This window comes from Molossus molossus, unplaced genomic scaffold (assembly GCF_014108415.1).
Source record: "Molossus molossus isolate mMolMol1 unplaced genomic scaffold, mMolMol1.p scaffold_m16_p_5, whole genome shotgun sequence".
NCBI classification, from domain to species: Eukaryota; Metazoa; Chordata; class Mammalia; order Chiroptera; family Molossidae; genus Molossus; species Molossus molossus.
In genome coordinates this window covers 63539910-63565882 of record NW_023425388.1, presented here as the reverse complement: position 1 = coordinate 63565882, position 25973 = coordinate 63539910, and the positions used below count along the sequence as shown (strand labels likewise).

The window sequence follows — 25973 nt, the reverse complement described above, 5'->3', positions numbered from 1 at the left end:
TCTTGGTACATGCCCCTAGCGGGAACCGAACTCGGGACTCTCTAGTCCGCAGGCCGATGCTCCAACCACTGAGCCAAACTGGCCAGGGCTCAGTGGAGCTTCTGAGGCGGATTCTTTTCTCCTTCTGTGGCCTGCCACTCTGTCCCCACCCCGCTGTCTGCACTGCTGCCTCAGCTCCTCCAGACTCAGTTCTGGCTGTACCCTGGGGCTGCCTCCAGACCTGTGGCCTGGGTTGCTGCCTCTTCTCCCCCACCTGCTAGCAGCTTCCGGTTCACCCTGCGTCTCCAGGTGGGGAAGGTTGGTGGGGTAACTCCAGGGAAGGGAAGGGAAGGTGGATCTGGGTCTCCCTGGCAACCCCTGCAGAGCTGTGCAGCCACCTGATCACTGTTGGGGATGCACAGTCAAGGGAAGCTCCTCCGGAGACACTGGGGGTAAGGAGACGCCCTCCTGAAGGACCCCGCGAGCTCCTCATCCTGCACCCCAGCAAGAGCTAGCGGTGCCACTGTGCTCCAGCAGGCTTTGTTTTTGTGGGTTTTTTTATTATTAAAAAAAAATGTTTTTTCTTTATTGATTAGAGAGAGGAAGAGAGAGAGAGAGAAAGAAACATCGATTGGCCACCTCCTGCATGCCCCCTACTGGGGATCTGGCCTACAACCTGGACATATGCCCGACCAGGAATCGAACCGGCGACCTCTTGGTGCTTGGATCAACACTCAACCACTGAGCAACACTGGCTGGGCAATGGGCTTATTATTATTATTATTTTTTTAATCTTTTAAAATTAAATGTTAGGTCTAGTCTATATATTGTTATAAAAAAACTTAAAAAATATAGCTAAACACACACACACTGCCCAAAGATAATGTGTTCTGATATTTTGGTGAATTTCCTTCTAGATTCGCCCCGCAAGCAGACACATACCCAGCCCCGAGTGCCAGTGTTTAAAGTCTTTACCAGATTTCCCCCAAATCCTGGTGGGTGGCAGTGACCCACCCTTCCCGCTCCCCTGCCTGCTCTCCTTGCCCGGGCCTCCACTGCTCACGGCTCTGGTGGCCCAGTGTAGAGAGGATGAGGGTGGGTCCACCTCGCTAATCCTCTGGATGACTTTCCGAAGCTCAGGAGAGAAGAGCCCAGATCCTGCCCTCGGACAAATGACATCGGTGGGCAGGCACGGTGTGAGGCCAGGCAGGGCTCCCCTGATGCCCCATGTCCCAGGGCGGTGGGGTGGATGCATTGATCACAGCAGCTGTGTCGCCGGGGCCCCTGACACCGTTGCTTCTCAGGCTCTCCACAGAGCTCACGCTGCTGCGTTGGGCTCAGCAGGTGGACTGTGCGTAAGTGGCTATCCACGTGGCCCAGCTCTCCATTTCTGCCTGTGCACTTTTATACTATCCAGCAGCGAGCTGAGACAAAACCAGGTTTTCTCGTGAGGCTTCGAGGTGCGTCTTCTCATCCACGGTGGGCACCTGCCTCTGTGCGAACGCAGCAGGGAGCTCCGAGTCTCAGGATGGGGAGGCAATGTTGGCGGCAGTCCGACTGCCCCCAGCTGGTCCCTGAGATGTTGGTGTCACCTCTGGGATACAGGTAGTTACTGCTTCAGCCCCACCAGCTCCTCAGAGAACAGGGCTGTGATTCATTTTGAGGCTGTCCATTCCTGTGTGAGTTTTGTGCTTTAGGTTATGAAAATCTAGGAACATTTATGTAGTACTTTATAAATTTACAAAGCACTATCTCACCTCTATTATCTGTCTAGATGTACCCGAGGAGTAAATAAAGAAAGGCCCACGAATATACTGGCTTGTAGCTGTTTTAAGTCCAGTTGGTTGCCCAAGCCCCTGGAGCTGGCGAGTGGAGGAAACAGGACTCAAGCCCAGGTCTCTGACTCCCCCATCAGCGCTCTCTCCCGCTCATCTGTCATGGTAGAAGGTTCTTACTTCTTTGAGCTGCAGTTCTTTCTCTGGAGCTTCCATTCATTGGTGTTGGTTCTCCTTTTAGGAGCCATAGGAAGGAAATCTGAATTTCTGACCGATGCAGTCTGAAATATTCGAAGGTAGTTGTTATGCTCCCCAGGGCTTCTCCAGGTGAAACACCTCCAGTTCCTTGAACCATTCTCCTCTCACTCCATCACTTCTTCACAAAGCATATATTGGGGATCTGCTATGTTTTAGGTGCAGGAGGTACAGAGATGAGGGGGAGCCCCAGTCTCCATGGAGACAGACAGTAAAAAGAATAATTCGGTGATAGTGTTTGGCCTCCCACTTCCTCTCAGTCCCTCTTTCCAGTGAGTGTCCCACTGTGCCCAGCTCTGCAGTCCTCTCCAGCAAGGAAACTCCCTGCTGTCTACGGTGTGGGAGGCGGGTGTTCACCTGGCCGCTAGCGTGAGGGGCAGGACAGGGCCTAGCTGCTCACGCTTTCAACTGCGCCTCCTGTTTTCAGCCCCTGCCACAGCCCTGCGCCAAGGGAGTGGAACCGCAGTCCTCTGAGGCCTTTGCCTTGCACATCAGGGGGTTCTTACACCTCCCCACACTCCGCCCGTACCCTCTTTGCACCCAGCACCTCAGGATTCTGCCTTCTGTTTGGTGAAGTCATCTTTCTCACTTATAAAATTGCACTGACCTTTCCCCCCCTATTCATTGTTGTCTTTTTGCTCCTGTGGGGTCACACTTTTAAAAATACCCCAACGAACCCTGGCTGGTTTGGCTCAGCGGTTAGAGCGTCGGCCTGTGGTCCAGAGAGACCCGGGTTCTGTGGCCGCTAAGGGCACATACCTCGGTTGCAGTTTGTCCCCAGTTCTAGTTGGGGTCGTGTGGATGGCAGCCACCCGATGTGTCTCTCTCACATCTATGTTTCTCTCTCTCTCTCCCCCTCTTGCTCTATCTGAAGATAAATGCAAAAATGTCCTCGGGTAAAGAAAAATTAATTAATTAATTAATTAATTAAAAAAATACCCCAACGACTGTGCTGTAACTTGAGTGGTTTGGAGTGTGCACTCTGCCATGTTTAACTAGAAGTTTCTCAGGCATCTTCATATGCTTATACTGCAGCCAAGCCATGGCTTCTCCACCCTTTTGCTGGGTTTTAGTGTTTGAATAGAATCCATTCACAGAATTAAAGTCATTTTTTTAAAGATACTTAAAAACTGGAAAGTCTTGCTTCCCCTTGTTTCCTCCATTCTATTCTCCCACCCCCTAGAGGTAACAATTTGGATTCGTTTCTTTATGCAGACACAAGTGAATGTGCATAGTGTTTTAAGTCTCTCCTAAACTTGTTAGCATGTCACGGCCTGTTCTGTGTGTCCTGGCAGCTGCCCACGTCAGTGTGTGGAGCTTCTTTGTTCTTTGCCCTGTTCAGTCCTCTGGTGGGTGGACGGACTGCAGGGCACCCACCCAGCCACCCACCAGTGGACGCGGGTGTGACAAACCACCTACAGTGAACACCTTCGAGCACAATCTGGACGTGTGTAGGTGTATTGGAAAGATTAATTCCCTGAAGGAGAATTGGTGGGGTGTTTTGAGGGGTTGGTGTATCGATCCCAAGTATAAGAACCTAGGTTTCCCTGTGTCGGTCTGGGACTGTTGTCTGGCCAGTGGTTTCCTGGGACCAGCCATTCTGAAGCTCAATCTCGCCAGCAGCTCTGCTTGATGTTGGACGCGCCAGGGCTGCGTGGTTTGCCGTCTCCCTGCCGCCTCCCGTTACTAGGGACCAGGTGGCTGAGGCTGCCAGCAGGGCCCAGTCAGAAGTGCCAGACAAGGCTCCTGAGGGTGCGGGGGGTGTCACACCAGGCCCTGCTGTGGGGTGGGGGTGGCAGGTTCCATTGTGTTGACCACATTGCTGTCAAATTCTCAGCCCTGGCTGCTAGAGCTCAGAGGCCGGAAACAATGGCTGTCTTTCCACATTTGTCATCCTGAAGGGTTTTTTCAAAGCAGCAATTAGGGGGCTTGTGGCAGTGAGGCACCAGGGAGTTTGTGTCACCAGCAGACCTGGCCTCAGCTTCGGAGCCATAGAAAGCCTCCCGGCTCAGACGCTGGCGAGGTGGACACCGGTGCACCGCTGTCCCGGCGGAAGCAGGCTCCAGGGAGGCCGCGCAGCTTCCCAAGGTTTTGCACATGGTGGTGGAGTAGGTTTGGGCTGACCTCACGGGGCTCTTTCTGCCCCAGGACTCTGCCTCGGGAGAACTAGGCAACCTGTTCCTGGTCCCCTGGAAGGAGTTGTGATGTACCCTAGACACTACCAGACTGAGGGTGCCCCAGCCTGGTTTCCTTGGTCCCTCTCTTCCTCATCATGACCTCCTCCCACGCTGGTCACCATGTGGCAGCCTCCCTGCCCTTCCGGGCCCCGAGGTGGTCTTTCTGAGAGACCCTGCCTCTCTCTCCTCCTCACCCCAGGAGCACACCCCTCCCCCGCAGCGTTCCCTCACCGTGCCCCTGCCTGTGGGGCACTGCTGGACAACAGCAGGCTTTCCGAAGGGCACTCTTTGCTGTTCTGTTTGTTCTTGCCGCTTTGCTGAAAGTTAGAAAGAGCTTGCAAAGCCCACAGGCCCCCAGATTCCTGGGGAGCTGCCCAGAGAGCCGCAGCCAACCCACTGTTTGTGATGGGACATCAGCGAGCTCTTCCCACCGGCTTTGAGGGGGCAGTGGAGGTGGGCAGGCCCGGCCACTCTCCCCCCGCTCCCCACCAGGGAGCCCCTGGAGCCCGCGTGGAGCAGTGGGGCTTTGTGCGAGGGGGCTGGATTTCGCACGGGCTGCCCAGCCCCAGGGCTTGCTCTGAGCTCTGCCTGTTTTTGGTCTTCCAGTCCGCAGCCGCCACAGCCCCAGGTCCCTGAGACTCCCTGGGCAGATGAGGGCGGCTCCGTTTATCACCTGACCGATGAAGACTTTGACCAGTTTGTGAAGGAGCACTCCTCTGTCCTCGTCATGTTCCACGCCCCATGTGAGTGGAGCCTTGCTCCTCCCCACCACATCCTTCCCTCCCTCAGCATAGGTCGGGCGCTCTGGGACGCGGGTCCAGGGAGTGCCTGCTTGTCGGATGCCTCCTGGGTGCCAGGGGTGCTGTGGAGCTAGGCAGGGCCCTGCCTTCGCAGTGCACTAGCCCACCCTCATCACCGTGGTCTGGCCACATGTGCCCCTCGGCCCAGCCTGGCAGGCCTGAGCCGCTTCCTCCAAGGATTTCCCAGAATTGGAGGAATTAGGCCCGGAAGGGTGCTTAGATATTGCCTAGAAGAGTAATCACCCCTCATCTCACAGCTGAGGAAACTGAGGCCCCCAGAGGGCCCGTATGTTGCCCAGCAGCTGGGCGGGCACAGTGAGGCCAGGGCTGGCGCCTCAGACCCCCCCCCCCAACATCTAGAATGCCTTCCTTCTGCTTCACTGGGGTCGGCCACAGCCTGAGGCGCCACAGTGGGTGAGGGAAAGAAAATGTGAAGCCGTAAAATGTGTTTGGCTGGAAGGCCCGTAGCTCAGGATTTTTCTAGGCCAGTGTCCTCCCCCTTCCCATGGAGAATGGAATTCAGGTCCGGGAGGCAGAAGGCTGCTGGCCTAGGTGAGCAGGGATGGCGAGAGCAAGGGGGTGGCAGCTGGGGCACAGGCTCCTGGGCGCAGCGCCGGGAAGAGGGATTCTACACATGCGGAGACTGACACAGAGAAGTCACACACGTTCCCTGTTCTGTGAGTCCTGTGCTGACCCCTGGTCGGCCCACCCATGCAGCATCGAATCGATGTGGTTAGGTGGGAATCATTCGTAAACTGATTACTGCTAGGGATTTCCCCAACTCCTTTTTCTTATAAGTGCCAAATTCTTTTTTTTTTAATTGATTTTTTTTTTTAGAGAGAGGAAAGGAGAGGGAGAGAGAGCTATAGAAACATCGATGAGAGAGAACACCGGTTGGCCACCTCCTGCATGCCCCCCACTGGGGATCGGGCCCACAACCTGGGCATGTGTCCTGACCGGGAATCGAACCAGCAACCTCTTGGCGCATGTTTGACGCTTAACTCCTGAGCCACACCGGCCAGATAAGTGCCAAATTATTAAGAGAATCCAAATGAAAAGTATTCCCTTTAGCCCTTTCCTTTCTGGATTTCTGGAAAATACACACACACACAGAGAAAAATAAAAACTACATTTCGCAAAGCCTCCCGATTAAGGGAAGTGAGTTAGGGCCTAAGGAGCAGGCCACCCCTGGTCCTGCGAGGGCCTCAGTGAGGCCGTCCCTCTGGTTGGAGGCACCTGGAAAGCTGTCGGCCAGGCACCACTGCCGTGCCTCCCTAGCTGAACTGTCCTCTTCCGGCCAGGCGGTGATGCAAGCAAGTCTTGCAGGAAGTTACGTTGAGTCTAGAGCTGAAATCACCTGCCTGTGTCCCTGTCCCTGCAGTAGAGGCAGGAGCAGCCTGGTTGTTTTCAGTCTCCCCTGTGTGTCCGTCCTGGTCTGCGTCAGGAAAGCCTGCCTGGCCCTGGGAAGGCTGCAGAGCGGTTAGAGCAGCCGTTTGTGGTTTATGCATCACAGCATGAAGAGGAGGTGTCCCCTTTGGTGAATCCTGTAAATTATCCAAAAATATGGACCAGATAGATTGGAGTTGTTCAATAACTGTTTATTAACTGCTTTCCTTTTAACAACCCTGGTTTGCAAACTAGATATGTCTGTTCCCTTTTGTTGTCTTAGGTTGTGAGCAATCCATTGTAGTAGCTGATGCCTGTAGGATCTTGGGTCTCTCCTTTCCCCTCCCTTTGATGATGCATTATCTTCCCTCCCTGAACCAGAAGGAGAACACTCATTACCCCTGCCCCAGCCCCGGTCACCGTGGGCACAGAATAGAGTAAGGGCTTAACCAGTGAGAAAACAAACAAGTTGTTCTAGAGCTAAATCAGAAATTAGAGAAAGAGAACCAGAAACCAGACGGCAGCTTTTGTTTTCCCCATCAGTCATTAGTGAGTATTACGAACAATACCCTGCTCTGCGTAGAACCCTGTTGAGGGCTCTGATTTCAAACTTAGCCCATGGAACTGCGAGAGGCTTCTCTTGGTGGGTGTCTGTGGGTTAGGGACCCTGCATCCTGCAGTGAAGTGTCTGCACACGTGTGCGTGTGTGCGCGTGTGTTTGTGTGTATGGCAGAGTGAGGGGCCCAGGACACAAGCAGGAGGTGAAGCTTCCTGGTGAACCGCTTGTGCAGATGGAAGTGGCTGTGCATCAGATGGCCTGCAGCCCGGAAGGGACGGAGTGCACACGGGTTGGAGAGAATTTGGAGCCAGGAGGGGGGACCTGACATCTTCCCGGGGGACCCCCGGGAAGAGCCATGGTGTCTCTCTGCCAGGTTATTTCTCTGAACGTGCTCCAGGTCCCCCCTGAGAGCACCTGGCTGCCTAGCTGTGCATCATGCCAGCTGCTCCAGAGGACCCACAGTGAGCAGAGGTCCCCTTTGGGGGTATTTGAGGACCCAGAGAAAAGGACAAATGTCAGGAGGCCACAGACTGGCAGTACTGTCCCAAGTTTCCTAAGTGTGGAAAAGGTGAATTGTGGCAATCACAATATCCCAGGTGTTGACCCCAGGATAAATAGGGAGCAGTTTAGAAACCATTTTGGAGACTTGGAAAAACAAGCTGGGCTCTGCCAGCATAGAAGGCCATACCTCCTACTAAGGGTAACCAGGCGTCCTTGCTTTGGTTCTTGGGATAGGATTACTAGATTGGTGAGTTAGCATGTCTTTCTCTCATCAGAAGTGAGTTGCCGTTTGCCTGACTGTGATGGGGAGAGCCTGGGGGGATGGGCCACCCTGAGGAGGGCATCCCCTTGGTGCCCTGCGTGAGTCTGTCCTGGTTCTGTGAGAAGGTGCCCCTTGTTTTTTCATCAGCAATTTTGTTACAACTATAATAAGTAAGACATACTTCCAAATCTTCTAGGGTCTGTGTTGGGAGAGAATAGCTAGATAAAATATGGAACAATTGTACCAAGATTTCAGAGGATCCCAACAGACTGAAATATTAGAATTGAAACAAAAAAGCTATACTAATTTTTATGGTGTTTTTTTTCCTAATCAAAAAGGAATGTGTGTACATTTTATCAAGGCTTACTGTAGGAAAGCACAGAGAAGAAAAGTAACATTATTCCTGATACTGACCCCCGGGAAGAGCCATGGTGTCTCTCTGCCAGGTTATTTCTCTGAACGTGCTCCATGTTGGTTTCCTTCCCAGTCCCACAAATTGGGTGTCAGGAAAAGGCAGGGCAGCAGGACATTAACTGCCCCTCCTTGGTGCCTTTCACTTCTTTCTGCAGCTTCCTGAATGAGAAATCAGATTATATGTTGTCACTAGTCTCCTCTTGTCCCTGCCTGTTTTGCTGCAGTGACATCCACCTGCTCCTCCCTCTCCCTGCAACTCCAGCCCTGCCTTAGGCCAGGGAAGGACTCAATGAGCGAGGCTGTGGGGATGGTAAAAATAACCAAGTGAGAGTTCCCAGGGAGGGCATCACTGAGGAGGAGCTTGTCCCCCATGCAGGTGCTGAGGGGTAGGCAGGGAACCTAAGAAAGAAGCTGCTGGGGGCCTGGCCAGTGTGGCTCAGTGGTTGAGCATCGACCCATGCAGCCAGAGGTTGCTGGTTTGATTCTCAGTCAGGGCACATGCCCAGGTTGTGAGCCAGATCCTCAATGGCAGACATGCAGGAGGTGGCCAGTTGGTGTTCTCTCTCATTGATGTTTCTATCTCTCTCTCCCTCTCCCTTCCTCTCTCTCTAAAATCAATTAAACATAAAAATTTTTTTTTAAAAAGCTGCTAGGGGACCAGAGCACCCCCTTGCCGCCCCCTCCCCAGGACCCTGGGGGCCTGCCAGCAGCTCTTCTCTTGTTCTTCCCTTCCCTTGGCAACAGGCCCCATGAGATGTTCTCTGCCAGGACGCCGCCAGCAGGTGTGTGTGTGCTGGAGGCCGCCGTGCCTGGCCTGCCCTCCCGGCCCGGCTAGCCGTCCACTGGGAGGCGGGTCCCTGTCCCAGTCCCAGTCCAGACTTTCTGTTTCTTTATTTCAATCTTATTCTCAAAAGTAGTCTTTGATCTTTGTAGGAAATCTAGAAGGTATAGATAAAGGAAAACACCTATAATCCCATGATTCAGAGGGAACCACTTGTCACTTTTTGGCATCATTCTTGCTAGTTTCTTCTTTTATATTTCCCTTATTTTTAACTTTTATGTATTAAATTAACATGCAGTTAAATGGACTTTTTTCTGATGCGTGTACAGATTTGTATAACTATCATGCCATAAAACTCCTTCATGCAATCACTTTCACTTTTTAATGGCGTAAATAATTTAAGCATAATATTAACAACACTTGTATTATTGGCAGGTGCAAGGTTTAGGGGATACTAAGAACAGTACTCCCCACCCCTTCTTCCTTCCCAGGGTTGACTGCTGTTAACAGTTGGTGTATCCTCTCCTTCTGTGCTTCTATCTAAATAACGGGTTTTATTTTTTATGTAAATAGGATCATTCCCTATTCATTTTTTCTGTGATTTGTGTTTTTTCACTCACCAGTAGGTCTCGAAGATGTTTTCATGTAAATGTAGGTGTTGGCATATAAATCCACCTCCATCTGTTTAACCGCTGAATAGTGTTTTATAATTTCGAGATGCGTAAATTGTAAATCATTCCCCTGCTGATAGGCCGTCTTCGCCTGTCATTCACTGTTCAAACACTGCAGTGAACATATATAAACATGTGTATTTGGGAACATGTCTAAATATTTATTACTAGTTCCTAAAATCTGTGAAGTTGCTGGGCCATGGGGTAAGTGTGCTTGAGCTTTGGTGGATTCTGCCACCTGGCCATCCAGAAAGGTGTCCCCACACCGGACAATGCCTGCGTCTTTGCCAGCCACGGGTACTATCTATTCCTGCTAACCTGGGCCAAAGGGCCACTTGTCCGCAACTCCCTGACCTCTAGGAAAGTTGGGTATCTTTTCTTATGATCATCAGCTTCCTTTATTTCTTCTGTGAACCACCTGTTCATACCCTTTGCCCATTTTTCTGCTGGGTAGTTTGTTGTTTTCTTCTTGACCTAGAACTCTGTCGTGAATATTAATCTTTATCTGTTACCCATGTCCCAGATGCTCTGTTGCTTGCTTTAACTTTCTTTAGGATGTCTTTCAGTGTACAAAATCTTTACATTTTTAGCAGTTAAAAAAATAGCTACAATATTTTTCGAGCCCTTGCTGTGGATCAGGCATTGTTCTAAGTACTTTCCACATATTAACTCATTTTATCTTCCAGTAAAACCTGTGAATATATCAAGATTATCCCCTTTACAGGTTAGGAAGGGGAGGCACCAAGAGGTTGAGAAACTTGCCAAAGGCCAGGTAGCCAGGAAAGGGGAGCTGCAGGCTCAGCACCGGGCAGAGCCTCTGCCAGCCTGCCTGTCCCATCCCAACCTCTGGGGTTCGTGGGTTGCTTGAGAAATCCACCCCCAAGATATAAAAACAGCGCACTATATTTTGTTATAATATTTTCGGTTTTATATTTTGTTCTTTGATTCATCTGGATTTTTCATTTGCTCGTTGAGTCAGGATAAAGGAAGGGACTGAATTTTTTTCTGTGCATCTTATTTTTTTTACATTTTTTAAAACATTATCTTATATGTATTTTTTTAATGTTATTAAAATTGCTTTTTTTGGCTCTGGCCAGTTTGGCTTAACAGTTGGAGCATTGAGCCTTAGACCAAAGAGTTGTGGGTTCAATTCCCAGTCAAGGGCAGTTACCTCAGTTCCAGGTTCGATCCCCAGCTCCAGTCAGGGTCATGCAGGAGGTAACCAATTGGTGTGTTTCTCTCACATCGATGTCCCTCTCTCTCTCTCTCTCTCTCTCTCTCTTTTTCCCTCCCACTCTATCTAGAAAAATCATTGGAAAAATATCCTTGGGTGAGGATTTTTTTTTTTTAAATGCTTTTTTTGTACTACCTGTTTTTTTCGGTCACATAATATTCCATATGTATAATGGCACTGTAAATTACTTAACCAGTGTCATAATGTTGAAGGTTGGAGGTGTTTACCATATTTCCCCACTGTAAATCATGCAGCACAGAGCATTTTTATGCATAAATATTTGTACACATGTCAGATTATTTCCTTAGGATAGAAGCCTGGAAGAAAAAACTTTAAAGCTTGTTACCCACATTTTACACTAACATTAAGGAAGAAAGAAGCCCAAGTCTTTCTTTGCACAAGAGGAGGGCTGTGTGACGGATGGAAGCATCCGTCAGTGTATGAGTTTGCCCCAGAGTGTCTGAGTGTCTACAAGTCGGCTCTGGTGTGTATGCAACTGGAAGACTGGAAAAAGCTCTGGGGTGTCCGGTTGGGAAGTGGGGCATCCATGGCGTTAAGACATCAGTGTTTCTGCTGACATGTGCGGGAGCTACCCCTCCTCGGCATGCCTCGAGCCAGGGTCCAGGCAAGGCAGCAGGAATGTGAATAGGAAAATCCAGGCTCTTCTAAGTCCCAGGTGCCAGGGAGCTTTCAAAATTAATCTGGGCCCCTGGAAAATTCTGGTTCCAGGATCCAGCAAAGTCTCCATAGCTGGTTTGTAATAAAATCATAAATGTAATTGAAGATAATGGAGTCCAGAGGACTCTGAAGGCTGGAGGTTGATGGGAGGCCAGTGTTCCCACAGCCAGAAAAGGGTGTGATTGAGGAGTTGATGCGTCGCCTCTGTGCCAGGTCATGAAAATCAGCGTAAGTGCACTTACACAGATGATAAAAACCCAACAAGGAAGTTTGGCGATAAAACTTAATGGCCTATCAAATCACAATCAGCACACTGAAATGCAGCCGGCCGGAATCCTGCTGCTGAGTATAACCCTCCCTCTCTGGCTCTCCCGCAGCTAGGATATCCTGAAGGCCAGGCCCAGGAAGCTGGCGCTGGGGTCAAGGCCAGCACTGCCCATGACCCAGGGCTCCCCAGAACAGGCAGGTGCCAGCCAGATCTTTCTCCTCCTCAAGGCCCGGCCAGTCTCCTCATCATAAACTCTGTTTACAGAAGTCTATTGCTTGGCCTTAATATTGTGCTCAGGTAGCAGAGGGAATTAATGCTAGAAGTGAAAACCATAACAATATCAAGAGAGCCCTAGGGTGTGAATGGGAGGCTCTAGAACAACATCCATGGGTGTTGGGAATTTCCTTAGGATAGAAGCGTGGAAGAAAACATTTTAAAGCTTGTTATCCACATTTTACACAGGACGAAAGAAACCCAAATCTTTCTTTGCACAAGAGGAGGGCTGTGTGATGGATGGAAGCATCTGCAGAGGTGTGTTTTAGATCTAGTAAGAGCAGAAGTGTATAAATGGTGCAAAGTGTATAAATGGTGCTGCACGGTGACTGCCTTGGCGGCCGGTTGTACTGAATAGAGGTGTCTAGTCACACTAGCCAAGGCATGACTCACCCCCAAATAACTGAGTCCAGTTAAACCTCGTTACCACCCGTGCAAACCTGAACAATAGAGCCATGAGGTTAATTCATTCTAAAAAGTGTGTGGAACCCCATCATCAGTACCAGGGATGTGGTGGTGGGCTAGGCAGACAGCGAGGCCTGTCCAGTGAGGGATGGACAGGGAGCAAGTAAGCAAGTGACTCCAGCTGCTCTGAGTCCAGTTGAGAAAATGAATAGGACGTTGGAAGAGATCGTGATGAGTGAGGCTTTTGGGGGGTTATGTGGCCAGGGAAATTCTCTGTAGAAGTGAAATTTGCATTAAAGTGTGACTGAAGTAAAGGAATGAGCCACACAGAGACGTGGGGGAAGATGGTGTCCCAGGCAGCGTGCTGAGAGCCTGAGCGCGAGGTGAGCACGGTGTGACAGGAGGACAGAAAGGGCCGGGCTGCGGAGCCGAAGGCAGGAGGGAGCTGAGACGGGGGTCAGGGTGCGGGGCCTGCGGCTGGGGTAAGGAGTTTGGGTTTTGATGTGCCTGCCATGGGAAAGGTTTAACCAGGGGAATTTTCTCTGATTTGTATTTTAAAAGATGCCCTGGCTACTCCTAAATATCAGAAGACAGCAGTGTGACGGCCACAAGGCAGTACAGAATGAAATGCCCTAGAAATACATGAATGGGACTGACTTTGCGAGAAAAGAGAGAGAGTGGTTCAGTGGGGCTGAACCTTCCCCAGTGGATTAGGCAAAGATGCCTTTGTCTGAGCTGGTGCTCGTTCTTCTTTTCTCCCAGGTGCTCCTGGGAGCAGGGCCGAGCTGTCTTGCAGAGGTGGTGCAGGGGACATCGCCAGAGCCTCTAAGCTGTGGGAATGGTTTCTCTCGATTTTTTCCCACAGGGTGTGGACACTGTAAGAAAATGAAGCCAGAGTTTGAGAGTGCAGCGGAAGTCCTCCACGGAGAAGCAGGCGTAAGCATCCTTTCCTTCACCTCCCCCCACCATTCTTGTGTAAAGAATCAGTGACATGAATCATTGCAATGACTTCTCCCCGCCAGCTCAGCGGCAGCTCTCCCGGTCCCTGGAGATCTGTAGTGCTTCCACGTTTCCGAGTAGACGGTCTTAGTCAGGCGGGTGGGGCTCCTGCCGGGGAGGAGGGGTGCAGACACAGTGGGCCGCGTTCCCATGCCCGTCCAGGTCACCTCTGTCCGGCCATGGGTCTGGGGTGAAGCCCCAGGATTCTCCCTCTTTTCTCTGGGACCCTGGCTATTGGGAATAGCCACAGTCCACCCAGTCTGCTCGGTGCGGCAGATTTAAAAGCCTCATCTCAGCCCATAATGAGAAGTGATGGATGTGCCAGTGCTCAGTCATTCCCTGGGATTTGGGAGCCCAGGGCCAGCCTCCCCCAGGGAAGCCCCGCGGGTCCGGGTGGGCCAGGGCTGTCATCTGGGCGCCTCCGTTCTGCCAGCACCGTGTCTGAGGCTGTCATGCATGTGGCCTCTCCCCCGTCCCAGAGCTCTGGTGTCCTTGCAGCTGTCGATGCCACTGTCAACAAGGCCCTGGCAGAACGATTCCACATCTCCGAGTTTCCCACACTGAAGTATTTTAAGAATGGAGAGAAATACACCGTGCCTGTGCTCAGAACAAAGAAGAACTTTATTGAGTGGATACGAAAGTAAGTTTGATGGTCTTGATAGTACATCTTGACTCCTGGCTGTCAGCCACCAGAGGCGGCCGTGAGGAGGAGAATTAAAACTCAGAAGCTGCTGTCCTCGGCTCAGGGCCATGGGAGCCAAGACCGATTTGACTTCCCCAGTCCTGAAGCCACCCCCGGTGTGCTCACCATATGTCCTCACCCAGCAGGTCCCTCAGCCTTCCTGGATGCAGCTTCATCAGCCCCAGGAAGCCTTGTGCTTCCCCATGTCTGGGCCCCAATTTTAGTCCATCCCCTTTGAGCGGATGAAGGAAACACGAGCTCTTCACACTGAGGGCTGGACTCCTTTGGACCCAGGTTTGCTGGGGGCTCCCTGGGCCTCCCGTGGCGTCCACAGTGCAGCCTGCGGTGTTCGGGGTTGAGAATAGATTTCAGAGAGCAAGAAGTTTATTTTCTCACAGTTCTGGAGACCAGAAGCTCACGACCAGGTGTCTCCAGGGTTAGTTCCTCCTGAGGCTCCACTCCTTGGCCGTCTCGTTCCTGTGTCCTCGCGTGGTCTTCCCTTTGTGCCTGTGTCCTCATCTCCTTTCTTAGAGGGTCACTAGTCAGACGGGATTAGGGCCCACACCAGTGACCTCATTTTAACTTAATCACCTCTCTACAGACCCTGTCTCCAAATATAGTCACATGCTGAGGTACTAGGGGTTAGGACTTCAACATATGAATTTGGGGGTGACAGTTCACTCCACAACAGCCTGCAAGTCCAGAGAACCCAAGTAGCCTTGCAATTACTGGCCCAAGGACCCTCCAATTCACCCCAGGACTTTGGGACATGCAGTTCTTAGCATTTCCCCTCCTGAGGAGACTAGCGGCCGTCACACTGACACCCTAGGAAATGGAGGAAGCCTTGGGCCTTGCTTAGGAGGCAGAAATTGTTAGGACACGCCCTGGCCGGTTTGGCTCAGCGGTTAGAGCGTCCGCCTGCGGTCCAGAGAGACCTGGGTTCGGTTCCTGCTAAGGGCATGTACCTCGGTTGCAGTTTGTCCCCGGCCCTGGTTGGTCGTGCGGGTGGCAGCCCCTCGATGTGTCCCTTCACATCAATGTTTCCCTCTCTCTCTCTTCCTCGCTCTCCCTCCCACTCTATCTGTACAAAAAATGGAAAAATGTCCTCGGGTGAGGATAAAAAAAAAAAAAGAAAAGAAATTGTTAGGACACAACAATTTCCCCTCACACACACACACATACACACCACCCCCACCCCCACCCCCACTTGAATATCCGAGACTATTTCCGCTGAGGGCAAGATGGAGTAAAAGAAGACATATTCCAGCCTTCGCCGGGGTCCCTGGTACATGGACTAATGCCGCCCATGTGGGAACCAAGACTTCAGAGCCACAGGTTGACACGAGAACTGCGGAACAGCAGCATCTAAACTGAGGTGCTTTGCTAGGACCTTAGGCCTCAGACTGGGAAGTATGTCAGCGGCACCTGGTGTTGAGGTGCTTATTCAAGCTCAGGTGCTGGAAGTGTGAAGGGGACTCCCAGCTTACAGGATGGGAGTACATTTCCCACTAGGTTCAGGGGAGGCCCCTGGCAGGAGGTGGGTGGTCTGGCGAGCTCCTGGCCTCTGCTCCTCCCCTTGTCCTGCTCATCGCTGCCCTGCCGGTGGATTCTAGGAGTAGCCAGGCTTTTGTCTCAGGGACCAAAGGGGAGTGGCGGTTCACCTCCCAAGGGGACATGGCGCTCACTACCCCGGCCCTTCTGATGTGGAAACCGGTTGCTGTTCACACTCACCTCCAGCCTCGCTCTGGTGCACCGGGAGGGGTTGAGCCAGGGGGCGTTCAGGCAAAGTCCTTGGTGCTTGCACTTGTGGTTAGGGTGCCGAGGGACTCAGGAGCAGTCATCACTGCTAATCCCTAGACGCAAATAAGGAGCGTGGGGTCTCTGTCCTTTCCACACGCGGTCGTCCTGCCGCGCCTGACAAAGCACTCGGTGCGAACATGGACTTTGGGGCTGAGAGGCAGGCCGCTCCGATCAGGACCCCCAGCCAGTCCCTTGACCCTGCTAAGCCTGCTTCCCATCCGCAAACTGGAGGCAGTGCTAACCCCATAGACTCGTCCAGAGAATTACATTAGACAAGCGTGCCTGCTGTGGGAATGAATACTCAGGGAAAGGAAGCTGCCTTGTTCCTGATGCCGCCTGGCATGTGGGGCTGTGACTGACGGTGTCGCCCAGGAGTGGCAATACTTTCCCAGCCTCTGCAGGAGGCTGTTGTATCTGCTGCCCCATGTCATCCTCAGATCCTACTGAGCAGAGTTTTCATTCCTATTTTCTTTTTTTAATCCTCACTCAAGGATATTTTTCTATTTATCTTCAGATAGAGTGGGAGGGAGAAAGAGAGAGAGAGAAACATCGACATGAGAAGGACACATCGATTAGTTGCCTCCTGCACAGCCCTGACCAGGGCCGTGGACGAACCGCATCCGAGGTATGTGCCCTTGACCGGAATCGAACCCACGACTCATTGATCCGTGGGCCGATGCTCTAACCATTGAGCAAACCTGCCGGGGCTATTCCTGTTTTCTTGATGAAGAAATTCAGTTCAGAAAGGGTAAGGGCCTTGCCCAGGGACAAATAGTACTTTGGGGAGCTTGGAAGGACTCCTTCAGGAGGAGCGTGAACAGCAGGTGGCTCTGAATGGAGGGGTGAGGCTTGTCACCCAGAAGCAGGCCAGCAGTCGGTGTCGGGAGAGGCTGATGGTGCTTCAAGGCTTGTGCGCAAGTGGCCTTGCTGCAGGTACAGACACGCCTGCCAGCCGGCCAGCCTGGGGCGGCAGGATTCAGGATTCAGGGATAGGGCAGAGCAGAAAGGTCAGGAGGGCAGTGTCGACCATGGAGCCGGCTAGGAGAGTCGATGGGGGGGCGGGGGGAGGGTAGTTGGTAGAGGAGGGGGAAGAGTAATATGTTCTAAGTCTTGTTGGGATTGGATGACAGTGGGACCTCCAGGTGGAAATACCTGGACTTAGGGGGCTGGGAGGAGAGGTCAGGACTCGAGTCACCCTCAGCTGTGGAGATTGTGGAGGCCATGCAGGTGGATGAGATCTTTTGAGAATTTCAGGGGCTGAGAGAGAGAACCGGAAACAGAGAGGGCTGTGGGAACGATGGGGAGGTGGTCCTCGCAGGCTCTCCGTAGAGAGGGCTCTGGAAGGTGAGGGTGCATGGCGGCTGGGTGCAGAGGTGAAGGAGAGAATGTGGGGCGGGTGCGTCAGCACGGAGTGCAGACCCCTCCCCAGAGACACTTCACGAGAAGGAGAGAGTGTGGTTGTAAGGAAGGGGGCGAGGGCCACACAGGCATTGAGAAGACCCTGGATCTATACCCTTGCGAGGCAGAGTGGAGGGAACCCGTGGACAGAAAGAATGAAAAGCCGTAAACACTGAACACCAGCAGCAACTGTTAGTTGCTGGGCCGACTAGGTGCTTTGCATACCTCTCTGCTCTGTACAAGGATCCAGCAAGTAGGTTTCATAGTACTCATTTAACAGAAGAAAACGGAAGTTCAGAGGAGTGTAGCATCTCACCTCAGGTCACACAGTTAGTTGGTAAGTAACCTGGATTTGAACCCAGACCCGCCGCACTCCTTGGCTCCTGCTCTCTCCACCAGACGAAAGGGTTGGAAACCGACGATAAAGGAGGGCCTTCGGGGTCCCAGACGAAACAGGGAGGGGGAGGGGAGCCCCGTGGAGGAGCTTCTGTACCCCAGAAGGAGACGATGGCCGCCCGTACCTGGAGAGGCTGCCGGGCCCTGGAAGGGGCTCGGGTCTCCACAGCTTCTCGAAATGGCTGCTTCTTAGGCTCTTCAGAGGGAATCAGCTATCTTTGCTGATGGTACAGATTTTTTCATGTTTAAGCTGAAGTTTTAAATTTAAAAGGATGCAAAGTGATTTCTCTCGAGCACCCCTCCCTGGTGCAGGAGGGGAAGAGGGGGGAAGTACTTGCCTATACATGAGCCTCTCCTCATGACTGTGTCCCCTCCACCCCGGCTTCCTGCAGCCCCGAGGCACCCCCACCCCCAGAGCCCACCTGGGAAGAGCAGCAGACCAGCGTGTTGCACCTGATGGGAGACAACTTCCGGGAGACCCTGAAGAAGAAGAAGCACACCTTGGTCATGTTCTATGCCCCTTGTAAGTAGCTGGGGTGCTCACTGAGAGGTGCGGGAGAGGGGTGGGCCAGACTGAACCAAGAAGACCCCCCGGGACCAGGGCACCCGCAGGTTGAATCTCGGCTCACCTCTGCTGTCAGCAAGGCTCCCCAGTTTCCTTCCAGGCTGAGTCCTTCAAAGTCCAGGCCTGCTTCTGTCAGGGTCTCTGCCTCTTGCTGGGGGGCCTTGCTCCCATCATTCCTAAAGCCCCCCTCTTCTATTTGTGGCATAGACCTGCCACATGATTATTCAGTCTGCTCATGTTCCTGGACTCTTCCAGGCTGTCTGCCTCCCACCGGCCCCTTCCTCGTCCCTCGGCTCCCTCCATCCCTCCATCCCTCCATCCCGCCATCCCGCCATCCCGCCATCCCTCCAGACACCCACTTCCCCTTCAGACCTGGGAATTAGCTTTAGCTGTGGTGAAGCAGCCACATTCCTTGAGCTCCAAGATCCTGATCCAAGACTCGTTGTGATCAAAGCTTGAGTTGAGGAAGTGACTTGGGGGTGCTTGTGACCTCGGGTTTGTGTATTCCCATTTCGAAGTTAATTGATGCTTAAAAGGACAGGCCCTTGAATTCCCTGCTCTTCTGCCCTTCTCCCCGCCCCCACCCCAGGTTATGGCTCTGCTTAATGGAGTGGGGATAATAAAGCCTGATCTACAGGAGCCGGGCAGCTCTGGCTAGTCACAAACCTGCGGCTGGAGCCACCCCTCCTGTTTGCTCCCTGGGCCCCCTTTGTCAAGTGTCAATATTCCGTAATGTCTCTCCTGTCTGGAAGGGGTTGCCTCCTGGCCCTGCTGTCCCCCAGCCTCAGACCCCTGCCCTCAGGCCCCTAACACATCCCTGGTGGGGGATGTGCTCGCAGGTCCTCTAGGCAGCCGTTCTCAACCTGTGGGTCGCGACCCCTTTGGGGGTCGAATGACCCTTTCACGGGTTGCCTAAGACCATCGGAAAACACATATTTCCAATGGCGATTCATAACAGTAGCAAAACTACAGTTATGAAGTAGCAACGAAAATAACTGTGTGGTTGGGGGTCACCACAGCGTGAGGAGCTGTACTAAGGGGTCGCGGCATCAGGACGGCTGCGAACCTCTGCTCCAGCTTCCCAGCCTGCCCTGCTCTCAGTGCCTGCGGGACGGAGGGGATAGGGTGAGCTCTTCCTTCCGGGCAGCGGCAGGGCGCTGCTGAGACCCAGGACACGGCAGGGCGACCTGCCCGAGGCTCGCAGCAGGTAGGGACAGGGCTGTTCTGCTGCCTGGCGCTCCCTCTCGGCAGGTCCGGCAGAGTCGCGTTCTCAGAGCAGTGGCGGCCTGGCTGTCGGAGTGGGCGCCCTTGACCAGCTGCTGGTGGGCTTCAGAAAGCCCAGACTAAATACTTTCCCCTGGAAACGCCCCTCCTACCCTCGACCCTGGGGGACTCCGACGCTGCTGGGGTGCTAAGGTCCTTTCTCACATCCTGTACCAGCTGTGTGCTGGGTGGTGTCCTGGACCCAGGACACGGGAGGAGGCGTGGTTCCTGCCAAGCTGAAGGTCCTCACAGTCAGCCTGGGCAAGAGAGGACTTTAGACGTAGGGGGAGTCACTGAGCAGCTGGACTTGTGGCAAAGGGCTTGGTACGTACAGTCTCCCATCTCCCTCCTGCACTTACTTGCCTGTCTCTGAACCCCGCTCGACTCCTCAGATATGTTAACCAGTAGGTTAAACAGGATTGGGGGGCGGGGAACTATCCAAAGACAAGGGAGTCTTAAAATTTTTTAATAATAAAATTAATATACTTAATTTATAATAGATACAGTCTATAATATATACTCATTTATATACAAAGACTCGAAATACTACAGAAAGGTCAAACACCTGGTAAAGGTAGATATAAAGTAAAAAGCAAGAGACGGCCTCTGGATCCCTCCCCCGCCCACCTCCCCAGACGTGCATCCCCTCCTGCTGTCCCCCTGCTCTGCCCTGTTCCAGCCCCACTTGCTCTGAATGGTCTGTCTGGCCCTGGTGACCGCCCTTTCAGGCCAGCCTGGCTGAGTCTCTGGAATAGGAGTTTTCTGTCCCATTTCAGCCTTTGTTTCTCTCCCCTCACTCTGGGAGACTCCTCTGGTTTTCTGCTGCACAGAGGCGGTGTCTTTTTTTTTAAAAGAGTCCAAATTAAAAAACCCTGCCTCTCTGCTCACCTGACCCCTCTTGGCAGCATCTCTACACCTTTTCTAAAACGCCCCCCCGCCAGTCGTTCATTCACTGTGCTCTTTCTTTTGGATAATGAAAAGATTACATGCAACAGGAGGCCATTAATACGAGACCTAGATATGTTAAGTTGGTAATAGGGGTTTGCACTAGGCTGACAGTTCCTTTGTCCTTTCAGTAAGCAAAGAGGTTAGAAGGAAAAACTAGTGATACCAGATTTGAGGGAAGAGGGTAGCTTGTTTCTGGGCAGCCTGACGCTATCAGTGGGCATCCATGCCACTCACGACCTAGGGTATCTTTGACGAGCCTTGTCCACCAGCACATACGTTACACTCTTCAAACGTATACTGTTATTTCTTCGCCGAGTGAATTTTCATGAAGGTGAGCTGTTCTTCTCTCCATTAGGTCACGTTAGTGAAGTGTTGTGATGGCCGTGGAGGCCATGGAAAACATCCGCTGGTGTCTACCGGGAGTTAGAGTTGCTAGGCACTTCGTCTCGTTGAGTTCTGATGTAACCCATAACCAGCCCCGCTCTCCTCTCTGCTCCTGGGTCAGATGATGGAAAACCCCTTTAAGCCCTCTCCCCATCACCACCCACACTGCTGGGACCAGCTGGCCATTCCACCAGCCAGGCCATATGGGTGGTCCCGCCCCCCTCAGGAACCCATTCAAGTGCAGACTGCAGATTAGAGTTGTAGCTTAGTCTTAATTTGGTTTCACAAAACATCTTTGAAATGGCAATCATTATCATCTTATTTTTGAAAGAGAGCAAGCAGATGAGCAAAGCCACTCTGTTCCCACCTCGGCTTTCCCAGGCCGAGGGAGGGCTGGAGGGCCCTGGTTGTTTGTCAGGAAGTTGGCTGGAGCGACGTCTCCCTGCAGGACATTTGGCCTCTCCCTCCTGTGTTTTGATGAGAATTAATTACCACAGTCAGGGAAATCCTCTGCTGAAAGCAGTTCTGTTCTCTTGGCATTGTGTTCAGTGTCTGGGGAGCGGTTGAGGGGAGGTGGGCTTGGGTTTTGGTCGGCTGATGCTGAGGGAAGGGCAGAGAGGGCAGGTCTGGGCCAGGCCGGCCTGCAGCCTCCCAGGCACTCTCCTCAGGGGATGCGGCCCTGGGTTCGCTGGGACAGGTGCCAGCCCGTGCCTGCGACGCTGTCATCCGAGCCTCGGGCTCAGGGTGGCATCCAGAACAAGGGACAGGACGCATGCACACCACTGTCCCGTCCAGGGCCTCTGGAGTCACGGGTGCTCGTCCACCCTGAGGGGCCTCTTCCTGGGGTGGGGAACCTGGGCCCTGAGAAGCATCAGGGACTCTCTGCAGCTTGTCCTCCTCCTAGCCTGACCTTGGCTCTCCTGTTCTTGGATCTGAGGCCCAGGTTGGTTGTAGAGCGAAGGGTAGAAGGACAACGTGAGGACCAGGGCCTGATTTGGCGTCTCAGTCTGGGATGAGGGTAGTGGTTGCTAAGAATGGAAGTGAGCCCCAAAGCAGGAGTAGCAGGGGCTCAGGCAGCGTAGTCGCTCCTGCATTCCCCTCCTCCCACGCTGTCCTTTCCCAGTCCTTTCTCAGTCAGGAAATGGAGAGGTTTGCCATTGCCACTGGGGCAAGAGATAGGGACTTTGTAACAGGCTCAGAGAATCACATCCGCTTTCCCTGAGCCCAAAGCTCCCTTTGCACGGGGCTCTTCCAGCCGTGAGGGCGGGCCTCTGTGGAAGGTACCTGTCAGCTGCAGTCTGGGCGTGGGGTGCGAGGTCGTGGGCCTGCGCCTGCACAGGGACACCTGCAGAGCCCTCATGCAGACACACAGGGCAGTGGTTTGAGGGGCAGGGTCGATGACAGTGGGGTGTGTAGGTGTGTGGGAGTCAGTTGGTGGAGAGAAGCTCCCGGAAAGGCCTCTCTGGAGGCCCTGGGAAGGGCTTCTGGCTCTGCAGCGTGCCCTCATGCCGCACGTTCTCCCCCTTTCACGCAGGGTGCCCACACTGTAAGAAGGTCATCCCTCACTTCACTGCCACCGCGGACGTCTTCAAAGATGACCGAAAGGTACGGACGCTCCTCTCCATCTCTTGTCCTGCCTCCAACTTTGCCTTGTCCCCAATTCCCACACCTCCCTCCTTTCCATTCAGTCCGAGACCAGGGGATTCCTGGGAACCAGGACATTCTCTCTCCATAAGGCAGGACAGGGCAGGCTGCACGGAAGCTGCAGAATCCACCAAAGGGCATACACTGCGACACTGCTGCCCTTTGGAGGAGGGGTGTAGTGGAGAAGTTATCTGTTTATTTTATTTTTTTTAGAGCTTGAACCTTTTTGCAGTGGGAGTTATCATCATGCATTACTTACATAATCAAAAATACAAATAATAAAATCTAACAAAAGTCAACTATGGGCAGCCAGGGTGAAGGAAAGCAGGCTATGTCTATGGAGCCTCATAAGTGAAAGATTCCTGCAGCGGCCGGCTGATGAAGCATAAAATTAACAAGCTAGCCCTGCAGATTGGATTAGCGTGCAGGGAGGGGCCCCCAGGCACGTCCCCCAGGCGGTTCCAGCAGCCAGGGCACGGCAACTCGCCACCCAGTGAGGGTGGTGTGTGGTGCCGGGCCAGGGGGTATGTGGCCAGGAAAAGACCCCAGAACTCAGGGTGGTGTGGCTTAGCTGCTGCTAGCCTGTGTGACCTGGGAGAAGTCACGTCAACTCTCCAGGCCGGGAGTTCCTCTCTGTAAAGTTGGATGCTGGGCTAGATGAACACAAAGACCATTCCCAGCCTGGGTCAATGTCATAGGAACCTGTCCCCCGACAGGCACCAGAGACGCACCCACACACACCCAACCCAAAGACACGCATCTCTGCCAGGGAGCCCTGTCTTCCTGGTGGAATCCTCAGGCGAAGCAGGGCCTGGCTGGACACATGCTGGGATCGCCTTGGGCCAGCCTGTGGGAGGGACAGGGATGGGAGGGGGAGAGCTCACAGGGACAGCCAGTGAGAGGAAGCCAGGCGGGGGCACAGGCACATGTGTAGAGAGTCAGGACACATGGGGACTCAGCCCCAGGACCCTGCCCTAGACTCAGGGAGCCCCATCGTCACCCACAAGCCCTAGCTGTGCCCTTAAAGGTACTCCTCAGCCCTCCAGGAGGGGATGTAAAGACAAGACCATTTTTCTCCTCCTCTTGCTACTTGGCCTGCATTGAGGGGGTCATGGCAAGAAGGGCTTCCCATCTTCCGTCTCCCTCACCCCCAACCCGCTTCTCCACTGGGGCCCGGGCATTCGTCAGGGTGGCTGCTCCTGCTCCGGGAGCTTGGGGAGGTCCAGCATAGCCCGGCTGCCAATCCCAGCAGGGCTCCCTCGCACTGGCGTTGGGTGGCGGGGCGAGGCATTTACTCCCCAGAGAACATCTGTGCTCTGGACAGACAGGAGAGGGGCAGGGGTGAAGTCCCCCCCTCCCCACTGGCTGCTTAGGTCTCCATGGCTCTAGGGTCTGTGGCCACTGGCTGTGCCCACAGCCGGCGGCCAAGGCTCAGCTCCCCTCTTTCCCTTTCCCCTCTGCTGATACACAGGAGCCCCATTTCCATGGTGACCCCTTCTTCTCTGAGACATTGATACATCTTTGTTTGTCTTAGTGTGGGCCAACAATGTTGCTGCCCTTGTCCTGGGGTCATTCCCTCCGTCTCTCCTTCCAACTTCCTTATTCCAAGCCGAGGACACCGCCCGCTTTCAGAAGCACACTTATCCTCTCGGTCTCGGGCAGCTGGCCGGCGTGGGGCTCCTGGAGGTGGCTCTCAGGAACCCTGGGAAGCACTCTGCCGCTATGGCCTGGGGGACTAACGTCACGGGCCACACTGCTGGGCGCCATCATAGAGCTGTCACATCAATTCCAGGAACTGGGGTTGGTCAGCCCTGGCCACAGGCCAGCGCTTGCTGACCACTGGCCTGCCCAGCTCTCTCCTTCCACTCATGAGGGATCAAGGCCCAGAGCGGAGCTGTGGAACACCCAGTGGGTTATCGCAGACAGAACTGGGTCTCCTGACGTCCCCCCCTTAGCTGGAACTGTATTTTTTTCCACCCAGAGGCCGGCCCCTGCTCCTTCCCCAATCAATATGCAGTTGGTTGCTTACTTCCATTTTCATAGATAGCCAAAGTCAATATTAGCTCCTGCAGAGATTTATTTTACTGAATCAATAAAGCCACGTGAGGCAGCTCATATTTTAGCTGGGGAGCCTCCGCTCCCTCCCAGGAGCTCACTGGGGGACTTGAGCAGTTGACACGCTACGTGGAGAAGGGGCTGCGCTCTGTGAGTGTGGGAATGGATGGTGTTGCGGAGGGGCCACAGAGCACAGGGTGCAAGGTGGTGGGCACAGACGGGCCGGGACCACTGGGCTGCAGGGCACAGCTCGTCTCACTGCACATCCAGGGGTGCCTGGCCTGGGGGAGGAGCAGGGCCTGCAGTGCAGCTCCTGACCAGGTTTGAAGGTCATTCCTGGAGGGGTCCCTCCCTCTGTGATTGGCTCAGAGGCTGCAGTAACTCTGGCCATGTTGTATATAGCTCCCCCCCCCCATGTTTACAAACCTGTCTGCCCATCAGGAGGGAAAGCTTCCCTGAGGACAGGGACCTCATTTGTCCTTGAATTCCCCACAGTCTTTACTCCTTGAGACCTCTGTAAATGTTGACTGAGTGAAGGAACAATAGCATATTTGATATGTCCTGAGAGTCCCTCTCCCATTAATACTTTAAAAGCATATGTCGTATTATCCTCACAGTAGCTTGATCAACTAGGTACTATTACTTTGCCATTGAAAAATTGACTCTTAGGTTAAATGAGTGGCCCAAAGTTACCCAGCTGGAAAGGGGCAGCGTGAGACTCAAATAAACAGGCATCGCAGAGTTCTTCCAGAAGCCAGTGGGGCCTGGGACTTGACTGCAGGGGGTTTATGTGGGAGGTGGTCTCAGGAAGCTGCCAGGGAGGGGGCGGAGGAAGGGAGAGCAGATGAGAGGTGCCAGAGCGCGGGCCTTAATGAGCAGATTACCTGGTGGGTAAGTAGGCTGTCCGTCCGGAGGGAGATGTCCTTCAGCTCTGTCCGTCGCTGGCCTTACTCCTGGCTCTCTGCAGCCAGGACTTGCAGGTGTCAGTGGCAAGTGCTGGGCCAAGGGGACACAGCAGGGCCCTGACCGCCAACTACACATCGAGAAGTGAGAGGTGCATTCGGTGCTGTGGGTGAGTTCGGTGCGGGTCTTGAGGGAGTGAAGGCGCAGGCATTTGGACAGGTGGAATCGGGAGCCGGGCAAGCTTTCCCTGCCGCCTTCTCTCCAAAGTCCACGCACTCCCTTTCAAGAGAGCACGCTCGTCTCCCTCGTGGGAACTGAGCGTGGGGGGCCTGTGCAGCTGGAGTCGCCCTCTCCGTGTGCAGCTGACAGCTAGTTTAGGTGATTCCGAATAAGTACACATTTTTAATTTAGTAGATTTATAAAATCACACACTACATTTCCCACAGCTCCAGGGCATGTATACAAATTAAATTTATAATTTAAAGCGGATGCAGGGAGAGCAGCAGCCCAGAGCAACG

General features: G+C 53.3%; 1 protein-coding gene across 1 annotated transcript in view; it reads left to right on the top strand.

Moving 5' to 3' along the window:
* Positions 1 to 25973, top strand: part of PDIA5 (protein disulfide isomerase family A member 5) — an 85464-nt gene that overhangs the window by 55900 nt on the left and 3591 nt on the right. Inside the window, exons 11-15 of the mRNA XM_036243110.1 lie at positions 4793 to 4929; positions 13284 to 13354; positions 13897 to 14057; positions 18086 to 18216; positions 22388 to 22458. Of these exons, the coding sequence (XP_036099003.1) occupies positions 4793 to 4929; positions 13284 to 13354; positions 13897 to 14057; positions 18086 to 18216; positions 22388 to 22458 (571 nt within the window). The remainder of the gene's footprint in view (positions 1 to 4792; positions 4930 to 13283; positions 13355 to 13896; positions 14058 to 18085; positions 18217 to 22387; positions 22459 to 25973) is intronic.